Source organism: Heteronotia binoei, chromosome 6 (assembly GCF_032191835.1).
Source record: "Heteronotia binoei isolate CCM8104 ecotype False Entrance Well chromosome 6, APGP_CSIRO_Hbin_v1, whole genome shotgun sequence".
NCBI lineage: Eukaryota > Metazoa > Chordata > Lepidosauria > Squamata > Gekkonidae > Heteronotia > Heteronotia binoei.
Genome location: NC_083228.1, coordinates 33,994,235 through 34,009,300, shown reverse-complemented (window position 1 = coordinate 34,009,300; position 15,066 = coordinate 33,994,235). Strand labels below are relative to the sequence as shown.

Genomic DNA, 15,066 nt, shown 5'->3' with positions numbered 1-15,066 from the left:
TATTTCTTACTCCTCTTATTTTTACCTAGAGATTCTCAAATGAACTGCCATGCTCAGATTCACAAATTTCCTCACAAGTATATATCTCCTTCACATAAAATCAGGGCTTTTTTTGAGCAGGAACGCACAGGAACATAGTTCTGGCTGCCTTGGCATCAGGGGGTGTGCAAATAAGTTCCTGATAGGATTTTTCTACATAAAAGTCTTTAGTGAAACAGTGGTGACATCAGGGGTGTGGTCTAATATGCAAATGAGTTCCTGCTGGGCTTTTTCTACCAAAAAGCCCTGCATATAATACTATACATCCACCCTTCCTTATTTGTCTGTCCCTTTTAAATAAGTTGTACCCCTCAATCTTAATATTCCGAGTGTCATTCCACCAAGTGTCAGCAATGCGTATTAAGTCATAGTCCCCTTCCTGTATTAGGATTTCCAGTTCCTCCTGCTTGTTTCTCATTAGTGTAGAGACATTGGAATTCATGTTTTATGCACCTGATGTTTTCATTTCCTTACATACCTGTGAGTTAATGTTACCAAATGTATCCACTCCCTGCAAAACTTTAGAATTCTTATTTCTAGCTATTGGCATCATACTAGGCTTTGAATTATTGTCTTGCTTTCCCATGCATTAAAGCCCTCCTTATTAGTTTAGTAAAGAGCCCTGTGGTGCAGAGTGTTAAAGCTGCAGCACTGCAGTCCTAAGCTCTGCTCACGACCTGAGTTCGATCCCCAGTGGAAACTGGGTTTTCAGGTAGCTGCCTCGAGGTTGACTCAGCTTTCCATCCTTCTGAGGTCGGTAAAATGAGTACCCAGCTTGCAGGGGGGGAAAGCATAGATGACTGGGGAAGGAAATGGCAAACCACCCCATAAAAAGTCCGCCGTAAAAATGTTGTGAAAGCAACGTCACCCCAGAGTCGGAAACAACTGGTGCTTGCACAGGGGACCTTTCCTTTTTCCATTAGCTTAGTAAGGTTCTTACCAAACACCTTTTTTCCTACCTTCATGAGGTGCAAAACATCTCCAATAGAAGAGCTTAATCTTGAAAGCATAAGCCATAGTCCAAAAATCCAAACCTTTCCTGATGACATCATCTACGTAGCCAGTCATTTATTTGCAGTATTCTTCTTTCCCATCCTAAATCACAGCCTTCAACAGGAAGAATGGGCAAAAACACAACCTGTACTCCCAGTTCCTTCATCTTCTGACCCAGAACCACATAGTCCCTTTTAATATGTTCCAGGCTGTGCTGGGCAGTATCATTTGTTCCCACATGGATCAGCAAGAAAGGATAATCATTACCTTGAAGGGTCTTCCTACTCTTTCTCTCAGATCCTGGATGTGTGTACCCTGTAGACAGTATTCCTCTTGAGACAACAAGTCTAGTTGGCACACTTTGGGCTCTACTCCTCTGAGTAGGGAATCCCCTATTACCAGCCCATGCCTCTTCTTATACTGGGGAGCAGAAGCTGTTCTTCTTATCCATGGGGTCCTGGGAAACCAAGCTTAATGGAGACTGGGGAAGTAGCCCTTGTTCTGATGGTTCAGAATCAGTATCCATGGGGAGATCCTGGAACCAATTGTTTAGCAGCAGAGGCTCAGAACGTTTCCTTATTTTCCTGCTCCTGTGGGTTACATTTTCCCATACATCCTCCTCCTGTGTTGGGTTCTCCTCATTTGCTGAGATACCTTTTCCTCTTCCACCTGTTGTCCTCTCAAGAGCACTTCATGGGTTCTGCCCAGGAAATCCTCACTTTCCTTTATACACTATAGTGTCAACAAGAGTGCCTCAGGTCCCTGCATCTTCTCCTCCAGTAGGGCTACCAACTTATACTTGCTGCAGGTGTAATCGCGGTTATGCTCAGGTAAGAATACAAACATCCCACAGACTTTACACATCACTGCCTTAGCTCCCTCATCAGCCATGCTGCTACAATCAATTTTAAAATTAGTTTTTTTTAATCTTGACTTCCCTGAAAACTACCTCTTTAGATTACTTTTGAGTAGCTACTCATTTTCCTACAGGGCACCAGACCTTCAGGCTAACAGCCATAGGGCAAGAGGCTGTGACAAGGAAGAGCCTTGCAATTTAAAACATCAGTACCTCTGACTAAACAGCAAGGGCAACAGTAGAGGGTGGAGCTAGCAACTACCCCCAGGCAAACTGGCCCTTCTCTCTCAGCAACAAACCAGACAAAAGACACCCAGAAGCAATCAGAAACCTCTCTCCTGAAAGGCTCCAAGCACTCACACAGTTTTCTCACACAGCAACCCTCACACAGTTATCTCACACAGCAACCTCAGTTAATGCTGCCCAGTAGTTTAGAAAAAGCAAATTAATACTCATCTTGCCAGCAGTTCTGTTCCAGCTCCCAACACTTCCTCCAACCCAGAATAATGCATAATAATAATAAAAAAAAGCCTAGTGCTCCCAACAGCATATAGTCCTCAGATCATTTTAATTTTATTCATCAACTTGAGTAAATGAGGTACTCACATGGTGAGAAAACCTATCTGGTCATCAATGCTTGCCATTCACTGCTTACTAACTTCTCCTTCACAAAGCAGAATGTGCGTTTAAAACAAAGCAACTGGTTTCACTTAAATATTGCCACAAACATATTTTCATAGCTGCTTTTCTAAAGACAACCTGGTACCACAGTCAATTCTCTAATCAAGTAATCTAGTTAAAGCAACAATATTTGCAAAGATTTCTCCTGTCTCTAATCTCTTAAACAGGACAGCAACATTTTTAGGAACTTGTTCAAATTTTAACTGTTTTACAGCAAACAGATTAGCTTTTTTTGTTTTAAATGTGTAGAAGTAAAATAAACCCAAGTGTCCCCATGAGATCTCATAAACCACATAACAGCTCTCAGAATGATTACTGCCTTAAGCTTAAGCAGATATTCCTGCTATAACATGATGTAGGCAATCAAACTGGAGAAAAAAGCTTGTGAACAAATGTCAGCGAGGGCGTTTTTCCACTTCTTCCCCCTTGCCCACCAGGTCTTTGGACTACCACCACCCAAATGGAAAAAATCCTTCCTTATATACAAGAAGTTTGGGACTTCAGCAAAGACTTTATGTGCATGGCTGCATGCACAGAGTGCAAAGGTCCTTAACTCCCACTCCCCTTTCTCTGAATGAGCAGCTAGGAATGTAGGGGGGCTCTTTGAATGCAACCTGACTTCTTGAAAAGAGAAAGGACTTTATTCACCACAGCACATTTTACAATCTAGAACACAGGATATAGGGGGGAAGGATATCATAACACTAAAGACTACTGCAGAGTCTAAGAACAGAAAATGCAGCACTTAAGCTAGTCTAATTTCAGACTCACTGATGTGACTTCAGCCTCCTTTCAGAAGGATGGTGCAAACCACTGGAACTTGGGAAATAAAGGCTGATGGCCCTCTGTTCCTTCCCTTGTTCTCAGTACAGCTTGAATACTGTTAGCATGGTTTTAACCAATCCTGCTCAAGCTGGTTGGGAATCCCTTACTCAGTCCTGAGATTGGGAAGTGATACTCTCATGGGACCCAGTTGTGTCTTGCAGTTCGGTCCCTGAATTTCCAACACCTCATGACTACTGCAGGTCACCTGACTGTAAGGGACTATGGATGACTGCCGATTAAGATCTGTGGTAGGCAGGATTGGACCGGGCAAGGAAGTGGGCTGTTCCAGGTGAAAGCATATAAGTGGGGATCTGGCCCCACCATGTTGTCTTTGTCATGTGCTATACGATAAAGTATGTTTGCTGTTGAAAATCTCCAGACCCTGTACATTACAGACCCTGACATTCCTTTCCTCATTCAATGTGGAGCATATGTCTGTCTCCTTTATTGCCCAGTTCATGCTATCCAAATAGCCATTCATCTTACTCCTTCCTGGAAGTTGTGCAAATAGTTATCTCGATGTAGGAAACTCATCTCAACTTTGCTGGTAACCTGAGCATTTTATTACCCTCCACCTTGGGAAAGAGCATTGTTCCCAGAGCTTTGGGGACCCCAGGGTGTACTTCAAAACATCTTACAGCTCCAGGTGTCATGCCCGCTCCTGACCCAGCCCCTGCTAGCTCAGAGCAGGCGCCTTTAACAGCTCTGGACGTAAGTCCTGAGGAGGCAAGTCGGCAGCAGGAGCCACCTGGAATTGATCAGGCCACGCCGGGCCCCAGCTCATCCCCTCCTGAATCTCCACCACCTGTTAGCCGGCTCCGTGAAAGGAGACGGCAGGAGATAAGAAACAGGAGAAGCGAAGCACGCATGAGGGGGAGGAGAGATCTAAGCCCGGCATACTAATGGGTTAACAAGCCAGCACAGTATATCTGCAACCCTGGCCTTTTGGCAAACTGTGCTGGCAACGAACGATCCTCCTGGAACGTGACCGCGCTCTGCACCCTCATGACTTCTGTGAGAACCCACGTATTTCTGACCCGGCTTGGACCTTGGACTTCGGAACTCTGGACTGTGACTCTGCTCTGTGGACTCGTTTTGGTATTTCGGCTTCGTTCGTATCTATTCTCTCCGGTTACCAGACCCTCAGCATTCCTGTGTTTACGCTTCCTGCTTTATCCCTTGGCTCGGACTGATTTATGGTTTTGACTAATTGGACTGTTTGAGATAACTTCTGTGCTGCTACTTGAAAACCTCAGCCGGCTGCAAAAGTTCTGGCTGACTGCCGGGACGCTAGCAGCCGCCGTTTCCTACCCCAGGCTCGAGTCACGACACCAGGAAATGACAAAGATTACTTACTAGATCCACCCCTGACCTCTACATGTTGGTTCTAAGGTTAGAATTCTACCCAACATTAGATGCATGGTCTAGGTCCTGCAAAATTATGAGATATGAAAAAACAAAATTTAAAAAAGATCTGTGCATAGGGGTTGGGGATAGGACCAGCTAACATGAACTTGAACCCCTTTTCTGTGTGCACCTTTCAATCCAGTTCGACAATACTAACATGGCCATTGCTACTAACTTTTCTACTTTTTTGAAAGCCTCTATACTGGGAAGCAGAAGCCACATCTTAACACTGAGAATCTTCAGCCTATTTTGATGAACTGCAGCTTGGAGTGGGAAAAACAAAACCAAAGATGAAAGAAGATGCTGTACTTATTTATATGCTGTATTTATTTATATTTACTTGACTACAGCAAATAAGACTTTGAGGCCTTTAATTCCTTAAGAAGTTTTCTTCAAATCTGACTATCTAAAATCTGTCACAAAGTCTGTTTTCATAGTATGTGTGAAATGTATGACATGGTACTTCAAAGCACTAACTAATGCACTGAATAAATAGCCCAATCAGTCACTACTCTGTGTCACTGTGAGACAAGTTTATTATGAAATATAATCAGAAGCTGCATAATAAGAGCTCAGCTGATATGTGTGTGTTAGAGAGATAGAGACTCCATGACTGGGTATGAACTCTAGGGTTATATCCAATTTTGGTTCTCTATCAAGACATTAAAGGCATTATATGCACAATGGTCTCAGTACACATGGTTACCATTTAGTCTAAGCAGATCAATTTCTTCAATACATACAGTATATATGGCTTGGGATCTGTCTACCTAAAGGACCGTCTCTCCCCACACATTCCCCAGAGAGTACTGAGGTCGGAAACACAAAATCTCCTTACTATCCCTGGGCCAAAAGAAGCCTGCTTGAAAGCCACCAGAGAAAGGGCCTTCTCTGTTATGGCCCCTACATGGTGGAATCAGCTGCCGGAGGAGGTGAGGGCCCTGCGGGACCTTGTTCAGTTCCGCAGGGCCTGTAAGACGACCCTCTTCCGGCTAGCTTATACCTAGCTTGAGAATTTAATGCAACTTGCCAGTTTTCCTCTTTTATATTTAGAATATTTATTAATTTTTAAGGTTTTATCTGTTTAAATGTTTAATTCTTTCATATTTAAATATTGTTTAATTTTTTATGCTGGATTTACTGTTGGAAGCCGCCCTGAGCCACTTGTGGGAAGGGCGGGATATAAATTCTAAATAAATAAATAAATAAAAAATAAAAAGTACAGATGAATTTCAGCACAATAAAGCTGGAATATATGTTTTGCCTGATTCAGACAAAATGGCGATTGTGTCTAGTTGAGACAATACCACATGGCCTGCTCATCCCAGTGTGCATGAGTGTTGGGGAGACCCAGGGAGCACAGCAGAGTGCAACTTGGGGATCGCTGTGCACAGGGCTTTTTTTTTTTGGTAGAAAAAGCCCAGCATGAACTCATTTGCATGTTAGGCCACACCCCTGACAGCACCACTTTCACACATGGCTTTTTGTAGAAAAAGCCCAGCAAGGACTCATTTGCATATTAGGCCACACTCCCTGATGCCAAGTCAGCTGGAACTGTGTTCTTGTGCATTCCTGCTCTAAAAAAGCCCTGGATGTGCAGGGGGGGGGGGTCAACAACATTTCCTGACACACACAATTAAGTATGCATTCTTCAGAAGAAGCTGTTCAAGAGGTAAGGAGGGGAATGGAGCCTGACATTTTTACGCCAAACTTCAGCTTTTCTTCTACATCCCACTCAGTTCCCCAGGGTTCCCTGGTCCTCAAGAACACTGCTTTGTGGGGGCACAGGTGACTGCAGAACAAAAGGGATACAATGCATTCCGTGGGCCACATCTGTCCCTAGGATCCAATCCCTTGGCAGTTTTTAATTTCAGGGAAGGATTGTTATCCCAAGATAGCAGCCACTAGATAACAGCCCAGGAATTACAATAACATAAACAATGGTTATGTAAATATCGCAACATTTAGACATTGTAATTTGTTAAATAATAGTTCAAAAATCAAGCTTACGAGTGAATGCTAGAAATAGACCACAGTTATTTCAGCTGAAATGACTTCGTGTAGCACAACTGTTTGCACTGTGTGTATGCATTCTATGGCTGTCTCTTTTTTATAGAATTTTTTACAGTAACATAAACACCCGCAGAATTTGCTGGATTGGCCGCTTTCATACACACTAAATAACATACTTTCAATTCACTTTCAGTGCAGTTTGCAACTGGATTTTACTGTGTGAAATGACAAAATCCACTCACAAGTCATCACTGAAGTGGATTGAAACGGCATTGTTTAGCATCAATTGTTGACAGCCTTGCCTAGGTCTTGCAGACTGAGTCAATCCATCTCATTTTGGGTCTGTCTCTTTCCTGCTGCCTTCAGCTTTTTCTGGCATTGTCTTTTCCGGTGACTCTTTCTTCTCATATTGTGACCAAGAGTACAATATTCCCCATATAGTTATTTTAGATTCTAAGGAGAGTTCAGACTTGCTTTAATCTATAACCTACTTATTTGTCTTTATTGGCAGTCCACGGTATCTGTAAAACAACTCCTCCAACACCACATCTCAATTGAAACAACTTTCTTCCTGTCAGCTTCCTTCATTGTCATTATTTTTTGTCTTCTTGAACTTCAGCGGTGATCCTGTTTTTGCACTTTCTGCTTTAACCTTCCTGAATAGCCATTTCAAGCCTTCACTATTTGGGCTTACGAAACTGGGCTTACTCCAAGGAAAGAGTTCTGAGACGTCACCGAATGTCTGCTCTGTCACTCATCCATTAATTTTCTACATAGCATGAGAAAACCTTAAAATGGGATACCCCCCGGGCTTTTTTTGTAGAAAAAGTCCAGCAGGAACTCATTTGCACATTAGGCCACACCCCTGATGTCACCAGAAGTAACATCACCCATTCAGTAGGTCGCTTTCTGCATACTGACACACAATAGTACAGTGCCATCAGCTGCATTTTATGGAGCCCGATAAGACACCTTGTTTCACCCAAAAAAAACATGGCTGGAGAGAGCGAGAGCCACATGTGGTGGAGTGGGCACTGGCAGGCCCAGCTTCTCCTGGGAGGGGGCGATCACGGGCAGCTCCACATCTCTTGCTCTCTTCACAAGCCTGTTGGAGGCTGAAGGCAGCAGAGAGGACAGAGTGCACAGTCTGGGAGTGCATGGCTGCCTTGTGCCTTCTCTCTGCTGGAGACCTTTTTTTTTTGAGCCAGAGCCCTGGCCAAGCCAGCCAGAACTGCATTCCTGCTCAAAAAAAGCACTGGATTTCCCATCTGCAATCTGAAAATCTAGGAAAGATTCTATGAGTAAATCAACCTGAGTTGATATGGATTATTTCTGGGGAGCTTTAGAACTTTTAAAACTGTGTTCCACATGAGTATTGTTGTGTACTGCATTTTAGTCCCTGAATTTCCAACACAGTGTACCTAGCATGCACAGGTGAACCGCAGGAGACCGTGGATCACCTGACTAGGGAAGGACTTAACTGACCACCTATTAAGAACTGTGGCGCGAACTTCAACTGTTCAGGATTGGACTGGACTGGGAAGGGGGTTGTTCCGGGTGCATGCATATAAGTGGGGACCCAGCCCCACTATGTTGCCTTGTTGTGTGGATGTTAATACAGTATGATTGCTGTTGAACATCTCCGAACCCAGTACTTTACAAGTATTGAAACAGAAGGCTCTCAAATGAGAAAAGCAAGCACATTTCCAGTTTCCCCCCTCCAGCACGCTCAAAAGAAAGTGTCAGTGTTCATCATATTTTCTTTAAATGAAATAAGTGGGTTTCAGTTAAAAGCAGCGCCATTGATGACACAGCACTTTTTTTACCTGCCTGCATAAAAACCATATCAGCAAGATATTAAAGTTAAAAAAAGGAAAGCATTGCACACAATGATTGCTTTTTCAGTACCAAGTCAAGCACAACACTGGCAAACTATGCAAACAACTTTACTCAGTTTTAATGTATCTGAGTTTATCAAACAGAAGATGCTCCTGGCAGACAGCATTCCAGGAGATGGCAGATGAAATTATCAAACTGACTGCATGTCAGCATGGTTCAAGAAAACGACAACAGTGAATTAGTTACAGTTTGCAAGTATAATGATGCTGTTTAGTGAAGCGCTATCAACATAGTTCTGCTACTTACTTTGCCTAATTTCACAGCACAACGGTGCTAGTGTGTGTGTGCCTGAGACAGAGAGAATGAGAACTGGAAGTCAGGCCCTCAGGCTAGGCTTGCCAAAGCAGCTTGCTTCTGCTGCTGCTGTGAATCGAGCAAAGCTATCAGTGCAATTCCATCTCCTTCTAATCCAGCCTTTCAGGACTTTATTGGACAACAGCACAAGGGGGGTTGACACAGGAAGAAAGGCATGATATTAAAGGCCACCCTGGCAGAGGTTTTAACAGCAGCTCGTATTGTAAAGATTAAAGCCATTGCACAGAACTGGATCATAATATCCTTAAGGCAAAATGAGATTATATTTGCAGCTCTCCGAGCTGTAAGGACTCACATAGTTTGGCCGAACCATTTTAATCCACAAAGTCTGCTTTGATACAAAATGAGTACTGCTTCATAGTTTATCAGTTCCTCATGCCACCACAAAGGCCAGATAGCCAATCAATGAATACACATAAGAGGACAGACTAAAATGGAAGTCTGTATACAGAGCTTCCAACACAAGGCTACCATGTCACTCAGACACAGGGAACAGGTCCTGAAGGTGAAGGGTACCTAACAAATCAGGGGATGGGCCTGATAGAATGGAGTGGAGCCTTCAGATACTTGGTTGGGGAAGGGAATGACACCTGACTGGTCATACCTATTAACCTAGAGGTGACTAATATTTCAGTGTGGATCCCACAAGCTTCTGTTGGCTAGGACACAGATCAAAGGCAAAACATGACATGACAAGGAGAAAATATCCGGCCCCTCCATTTTCTCTGTTGTTCTGCCATAACATTGCAGCTGATTTACGGTGATCAAGGCAAGTTGTTAAGCAGAGGTGGTTTGCCATTACTTTGTTCTACAAAGTCTTCCTTAGTGGTCTCCCATCCAAGTACTGAGTTTGCTTAGCTTATGAGATCTGACGAGATCGGGCTATACTATACTATTCCACATCCCCAGTTCTCTCCTTCACCTAATGCCTAAAAACTTGATATTTCTGGTCAGCTCCTAAGACTTAGCAACCCACTGAATGCACCAAGATTATAAAGCATTATTGATCTAAAATGTTTGAACCCAATAATGTTGATCTTTAGCAGTGTTCACTGTAGACTAAGAAACAAAGCAAATAATTTCATTAGCAGTTCATCACACTCACCATTTCGACTTTCTTCATCAATTGGAACTATGGTTGCTGGAGGACCTGCTCTGGCCAACTTGCAGTCTACAAACATGAAAATACAAGTTACTTGAAATTCCACAGCATTTCATAATATACTTAGTGATGGGCAAGCTTTCCTTGTCTCAGAATGAATTCAGCTTTTCTGAGCTTTCTAAAGGATTATTGAAAACTTCTTGGTCCTCCCTACCTTCCCAAAAGTTTAAGAAATTTTTTTGTGTGGATGTTGTACTTCCAGCCCTATTTCCCAACCCTCCTCCCTTCAGAGACAAAGAACATCCTTTGAACTGATGAAGGGCAAGTATGGTTGGTACAAGAAGGCTCCCTAGAGGCAACTGGGGCCTTCTCATTTTTAAGGGACCCAAAGTCTCCTAGGCATACTCAGGATACACCCCCTCCCATTTTTAATTTATAACCCACTAAGGTAGAATGACCTTTGTAGTTTCCTGTGACTCTCAACTTAGGGCAGAGAAAACTAGAAAACCAGGTGGCAGAAAACTAGAAAACCAGGTGGCAGAGAAAACTAGAAATCCTATGAACCACAGCAGGAGATTATATTTTTAGTGTTCATAGTGTCATACTAGCATACAAGTCCAGGGATCCCAGATGCTAGTATGACACCATGAACACTAAAATATACTCTCCTGCTGAGGTTCATAGGATTTCTATACTTTGCCACCTGGTCTTAATCACTAAATTGTGAGACACAGGAAACTACAAGAAATAATGTTTATGACCATTGCTAAGGCCAGTTAAAAATAAGGTCTCACATGACTCCACTGAGACTTTTCCATTGCTGGTTACTTCTCTTCTTTTACAAAATAACAACACTTGGGTGGGATGGGGAAGGTATCAGGGAGAATTTGCTGCAATGGTGTAAGAAATACAGGCATGAAGTCTGAATTTAAAAAGTATTTGAGCTCAGATTATAATCTGAGTTTTAGTACAAGACTAGGAGCTAGGAATTTGTATTGCAAACTGCACTAGTTCTGAAAATATGCCCTCAGCAGGGTTTTTCTTGTAGAAAAAGCCCTGTAGGAACTCATTTGCATATTAGGTCACACCCCCTGATGCCAAACTGGCCAAAATTGCATTCCTGTGCATTCCTGCTAAAAAAAAGCCCTAGCTATCAGTAAGAGTAATTGTGCTCTTGTATTTTTAAACAAAGGCAAACAAAGCTACTGTATTTGCAATGGGTATCACCAAGTTCTTAAGTACTTACCTAGTGCTTACTTAAGCAAATAAACCTTTTCACACATTATGTTTGTGAATGTCCAATGCAGTGGGAACAAGTGCTACCTGAAATCCTCCTGATACCTATGGTCATCATTATATATGAATTGGGCGCCACATGCTGATGTCCCATCTAGCTGAAATGAAGACTGTACATTCCAGAAAGACCTTAGGTCATGTTTGTTCCCATTACGTGCAGATGGATACTCTCAAACATAACATCTGAAATAGGTTATACTGTGTTTTCCTCAGCAAGGGGCTTGGCAGTTGGTTTTAACAACAACACATGTTAGTTACCAGTCTCTGACTGAGTGTTGTTTTACTAGGGTCTACTACCCAAACATCAAGCCTTTGCCACATCACAACACAATACACTTCACGTGCTCTTCTTTAATCATGTCTTGCACTAAACAGAGATGACTATGGAACAAGAGTCCTTCAGGACAGGAATAATGTGATGGTAATTCAACCCAAAACAACAACATAAAAGAATGATTAAAAGGAATAAATCGTAATTAAAGCTTCACAACAGAAACAAACATAATTGAAATTTAATTGCAACACAAGTCTAATTAGAGACAATGAACAGAATTTTAATAAAGTTCTAAACAGAATAAAACTGGGGAAAAAAACAGACAAGCAATTTTCAGGAAGTTGCAGTCTTACCCTCATATTGCCAGTCTGGAGGGAAGTTAAGAGTCATCAATGGAAGCAGAGCAGAATAATGAAAGAAAGTAAGTAAGATTTTTGTTGTGGTTTAGAGCGAAAGTTTCGAAGACACACGATAATAAAAGTAGATGTTTGAATATATCTAGATATTCACAGCAATGCAAGAGAAGATGCTTGGAAATAGTTTTGTGCACATTGAATGTGCAGCATTCCAGAGGCAATGACAGATTATTATGCAATCATTCATTCAGATGCAGTAGTTTTTGGACATGTGAACACAGTTGTTCCCACAAGTACTAAGTTCTCCATTCACTTCAGTGGATGGAGCAACTGCTACAGAATTCCCCTCCCCATGTCAGCACCACAGTAAACCAAACATATTCAAAATACATGATTATTAAAAATGGGTTCTATTCCCAGGTAAATCTTCTTAGGACAGCAGTCTTCTCTAAATGTCTACGTATATGCACTGCAATACCTGCAGAGATCTGGGACTATGTGGGCACTATTTGTAGCCTGATATTTATGAATACACATGAAAAAGCCTTGTGAACAGCCAACAGCAAAAGTATTAAAGGATTTGGCTCCTGCACGAAAGTAAATACTGAGATAAACCCACTGCAAAATTTTAAACTCATTCAAAAGTATATACTGAGATAAATCCACTGCAAAATTTTAAACCCATTCAAAGGATGTGATCAATATCAAACAGATTAATGGAGGCTATGGATTTTCACACCGTTTTACCAGGCCGTCTAGCTGCCTTCAAAAAACTGAACCCCAGATTCTGTCAGACCTCAGACCTAAGCCCATGTGGGCTACCTTATGGGGTCCAATGTTTATATCAAAGCATCTTATGGTAAAAACATCAGTCACACACACAGCCTTTTGGGTTACTGTTATATCTCACTAATGATGTGTTTAGGCTCTAATAATCCCCATGGATGCAACCCAGGCTGGCTCCACACATCACTGCTATCATACTATTCACTTATTTCACTGTTCACACAGGAATATCCAGGAGATGAATTATTAGGATAGCTCAGTATCCTACAGTGTAGATTTAATCATAAAGTAGATTCATAAATTGTTGGAAATTGTGATATTGTAATAATTCATCTCCTGGATTTGTCCACATCAGAGATTATAATACCACAACATGCACTACAGAGGAGAATTTATCACCCATGCTTGACTACTAGGCCATTAATATCACCACCAGAAAAAAACTTATTTACCTAAAAGGTTATTGCTTCGGTGTGCCTGATAAATCTCAAAACTCAAATGTCTAATAATGCTGTTGTTTTAGATAAGGCTACCAACCTCTAGGGAGAACTTGGAGATCTCCCAGAATTACAACTGATCTTCAGATAGGCTTGCCAATCCCCAGGTCCCAGCGAGGGTCCTCTGCTTTCCCAGGTTCCTTCCCGCCCCCAGTCAGCTGGCCGGTGGAGGGAAGCCCTGCTCACAGAGGACCATGTGCCTTTCCACCTCCGGAGGCTTCAGTCTCTGATTGAGAGGCTTCCTCTTGGGATGGTGTGTCTGTGTTACTTTGAAGAGGTTGGCAGCAACTCGTGAGTAGAGAGGCCAATCCCTTGCTTCAGAGTCGCCAGAAATGGGGGGGGGGCAGGGGGGAAACATCTGCTGAGCACTTCATTATTTCCTATGTGGAGTTCAATTCTCATAGGGTATAATGAGGAATTGATCTGGAGGTTTCGGGGGCTCTGGGAGAGCTGTTTTTTGAGGTAGAGGCACCAAATTTTCAGTATAGTATCTAGTGCCTCTCACCAAAGTACCCCTCCAAGTTTCAAAATGATTGGACCAGGGGGTCCAATTCTATGAGCCCCAAAAGAAGGTGTCCTTATCCTTCATTATTTCCTATGGAAGGAAGACATTTAAAAAGGTGTGCTGTCCCTTTACATGTGATAGCCAGAACTCCCTTAGAGTTCAATTATGCTTGTCACACCCTTGTTCCTGGCTCTGCCCCCAATGTCTCCTGGCTCCATCCCCAAATCCCCAGATATTTCTTGAATTGAACCTTGCAACCCTATCTTCAGACTACACAGATAACTTTTCCTGGAGAAAATGGCTGCTTTGGAGGGTGGACTCTATGGTATTATATTCCACAGAGGTCCCTCCCCTCAAACCCTAACCCCCGGAGCTCCACCTTCAAATCTCCAGTAATTTCCCAACCCAGTGTTGCCAACCCTAGGGACAGACATGAGAGAAGGGAAGGCTCATAAGGTAAATGCCTGAATTCATACTGGCTGCTATTGTGAGGCAGGGTCACAGTCCTAAAATCTTTATATGTGGCTAAAGGTAGATGACAGTCATTCTCTTAATTAAATCATAAGTGTGAAAGGAAGAAAATCTTTAATTTCAACCCTCACAAACCTGTCTCCTGGATACTGTTTATACTAGCAAAGGAATTCAGTACATATTACACCTATATAGTCAGCATTTCACAGCTTCACTTCTCATATACCTTGGAGAATTAAGTGCATCTGTTTGAACAGTCTTCAGAAATATATACATGCATAACTGCTGTTACAGCCTTTAGACATGAATTGATTACATTTCATACAAGAGGCACTGCACACTCAAAAAATCCAGGCTTTTTGAATTAGATTTTACAAGTCAGTAAGTAGTAGTGGGGGAAACATACCACCTGTATAGAAATGAGGTTTAGGAATGAGAGAGAAATTTTTGAAAGCACAGCTGTCACCTTCTGCTACTGGTGCATCAGTGTGGGAAATATTCATTTGCTTCTCATTTTTTTCTTTCACAAGAAATATCATGTCTGTCCTTTGGTATTTTATTTTATATTTCATATTTGCATCCTATCCTTCCTCCAACGAGTTATGGAAGTATGGAATTATTTTATTCCCAAGGTGAATGATGACTTGCTCAAACCTAAATTCAGTTTTGCAGTCAAGCAAGAAGTAGGATCTGGGTTATCCACATCCAAATCAACACCCTTCAGCTACACCGTATTAGATCTTCCTCACTG

At 42.2% G+C, this 15,066-nt stretch overlaps 1 protein-coding gene across 3 annotated transcripts in view; it reads right to left on the bottom strand.

Annotated features, from left to right (window-relative positions):
• PCDH15 (protocadherin related 15) overlaps positions 1-15,066 on the bottom strand; it is a 475,582-nt gene that overhangs the window by 410,802 nt on the left and 49,714 nt on the right. For all 3 annotated transcript variants that reach the window (XM_060241241.1, XM_060241242.1, XM_060241243.1), the window contains exons 2-3: positions 12,054-12,068; positions 10,134-10,199 (exon numbers count right to left, since the gene is read on the bottom strand). In XM_060241241.1, the coding sequence (XP_060097224.1) occupies positions 10,134-10,199; positions 12,054-12,068 (81 nt within the window). The remainder of the gene's footprint in view (positions 1-10,133; positions 10,200-12,053; positions 12,069-15,066) is intronic.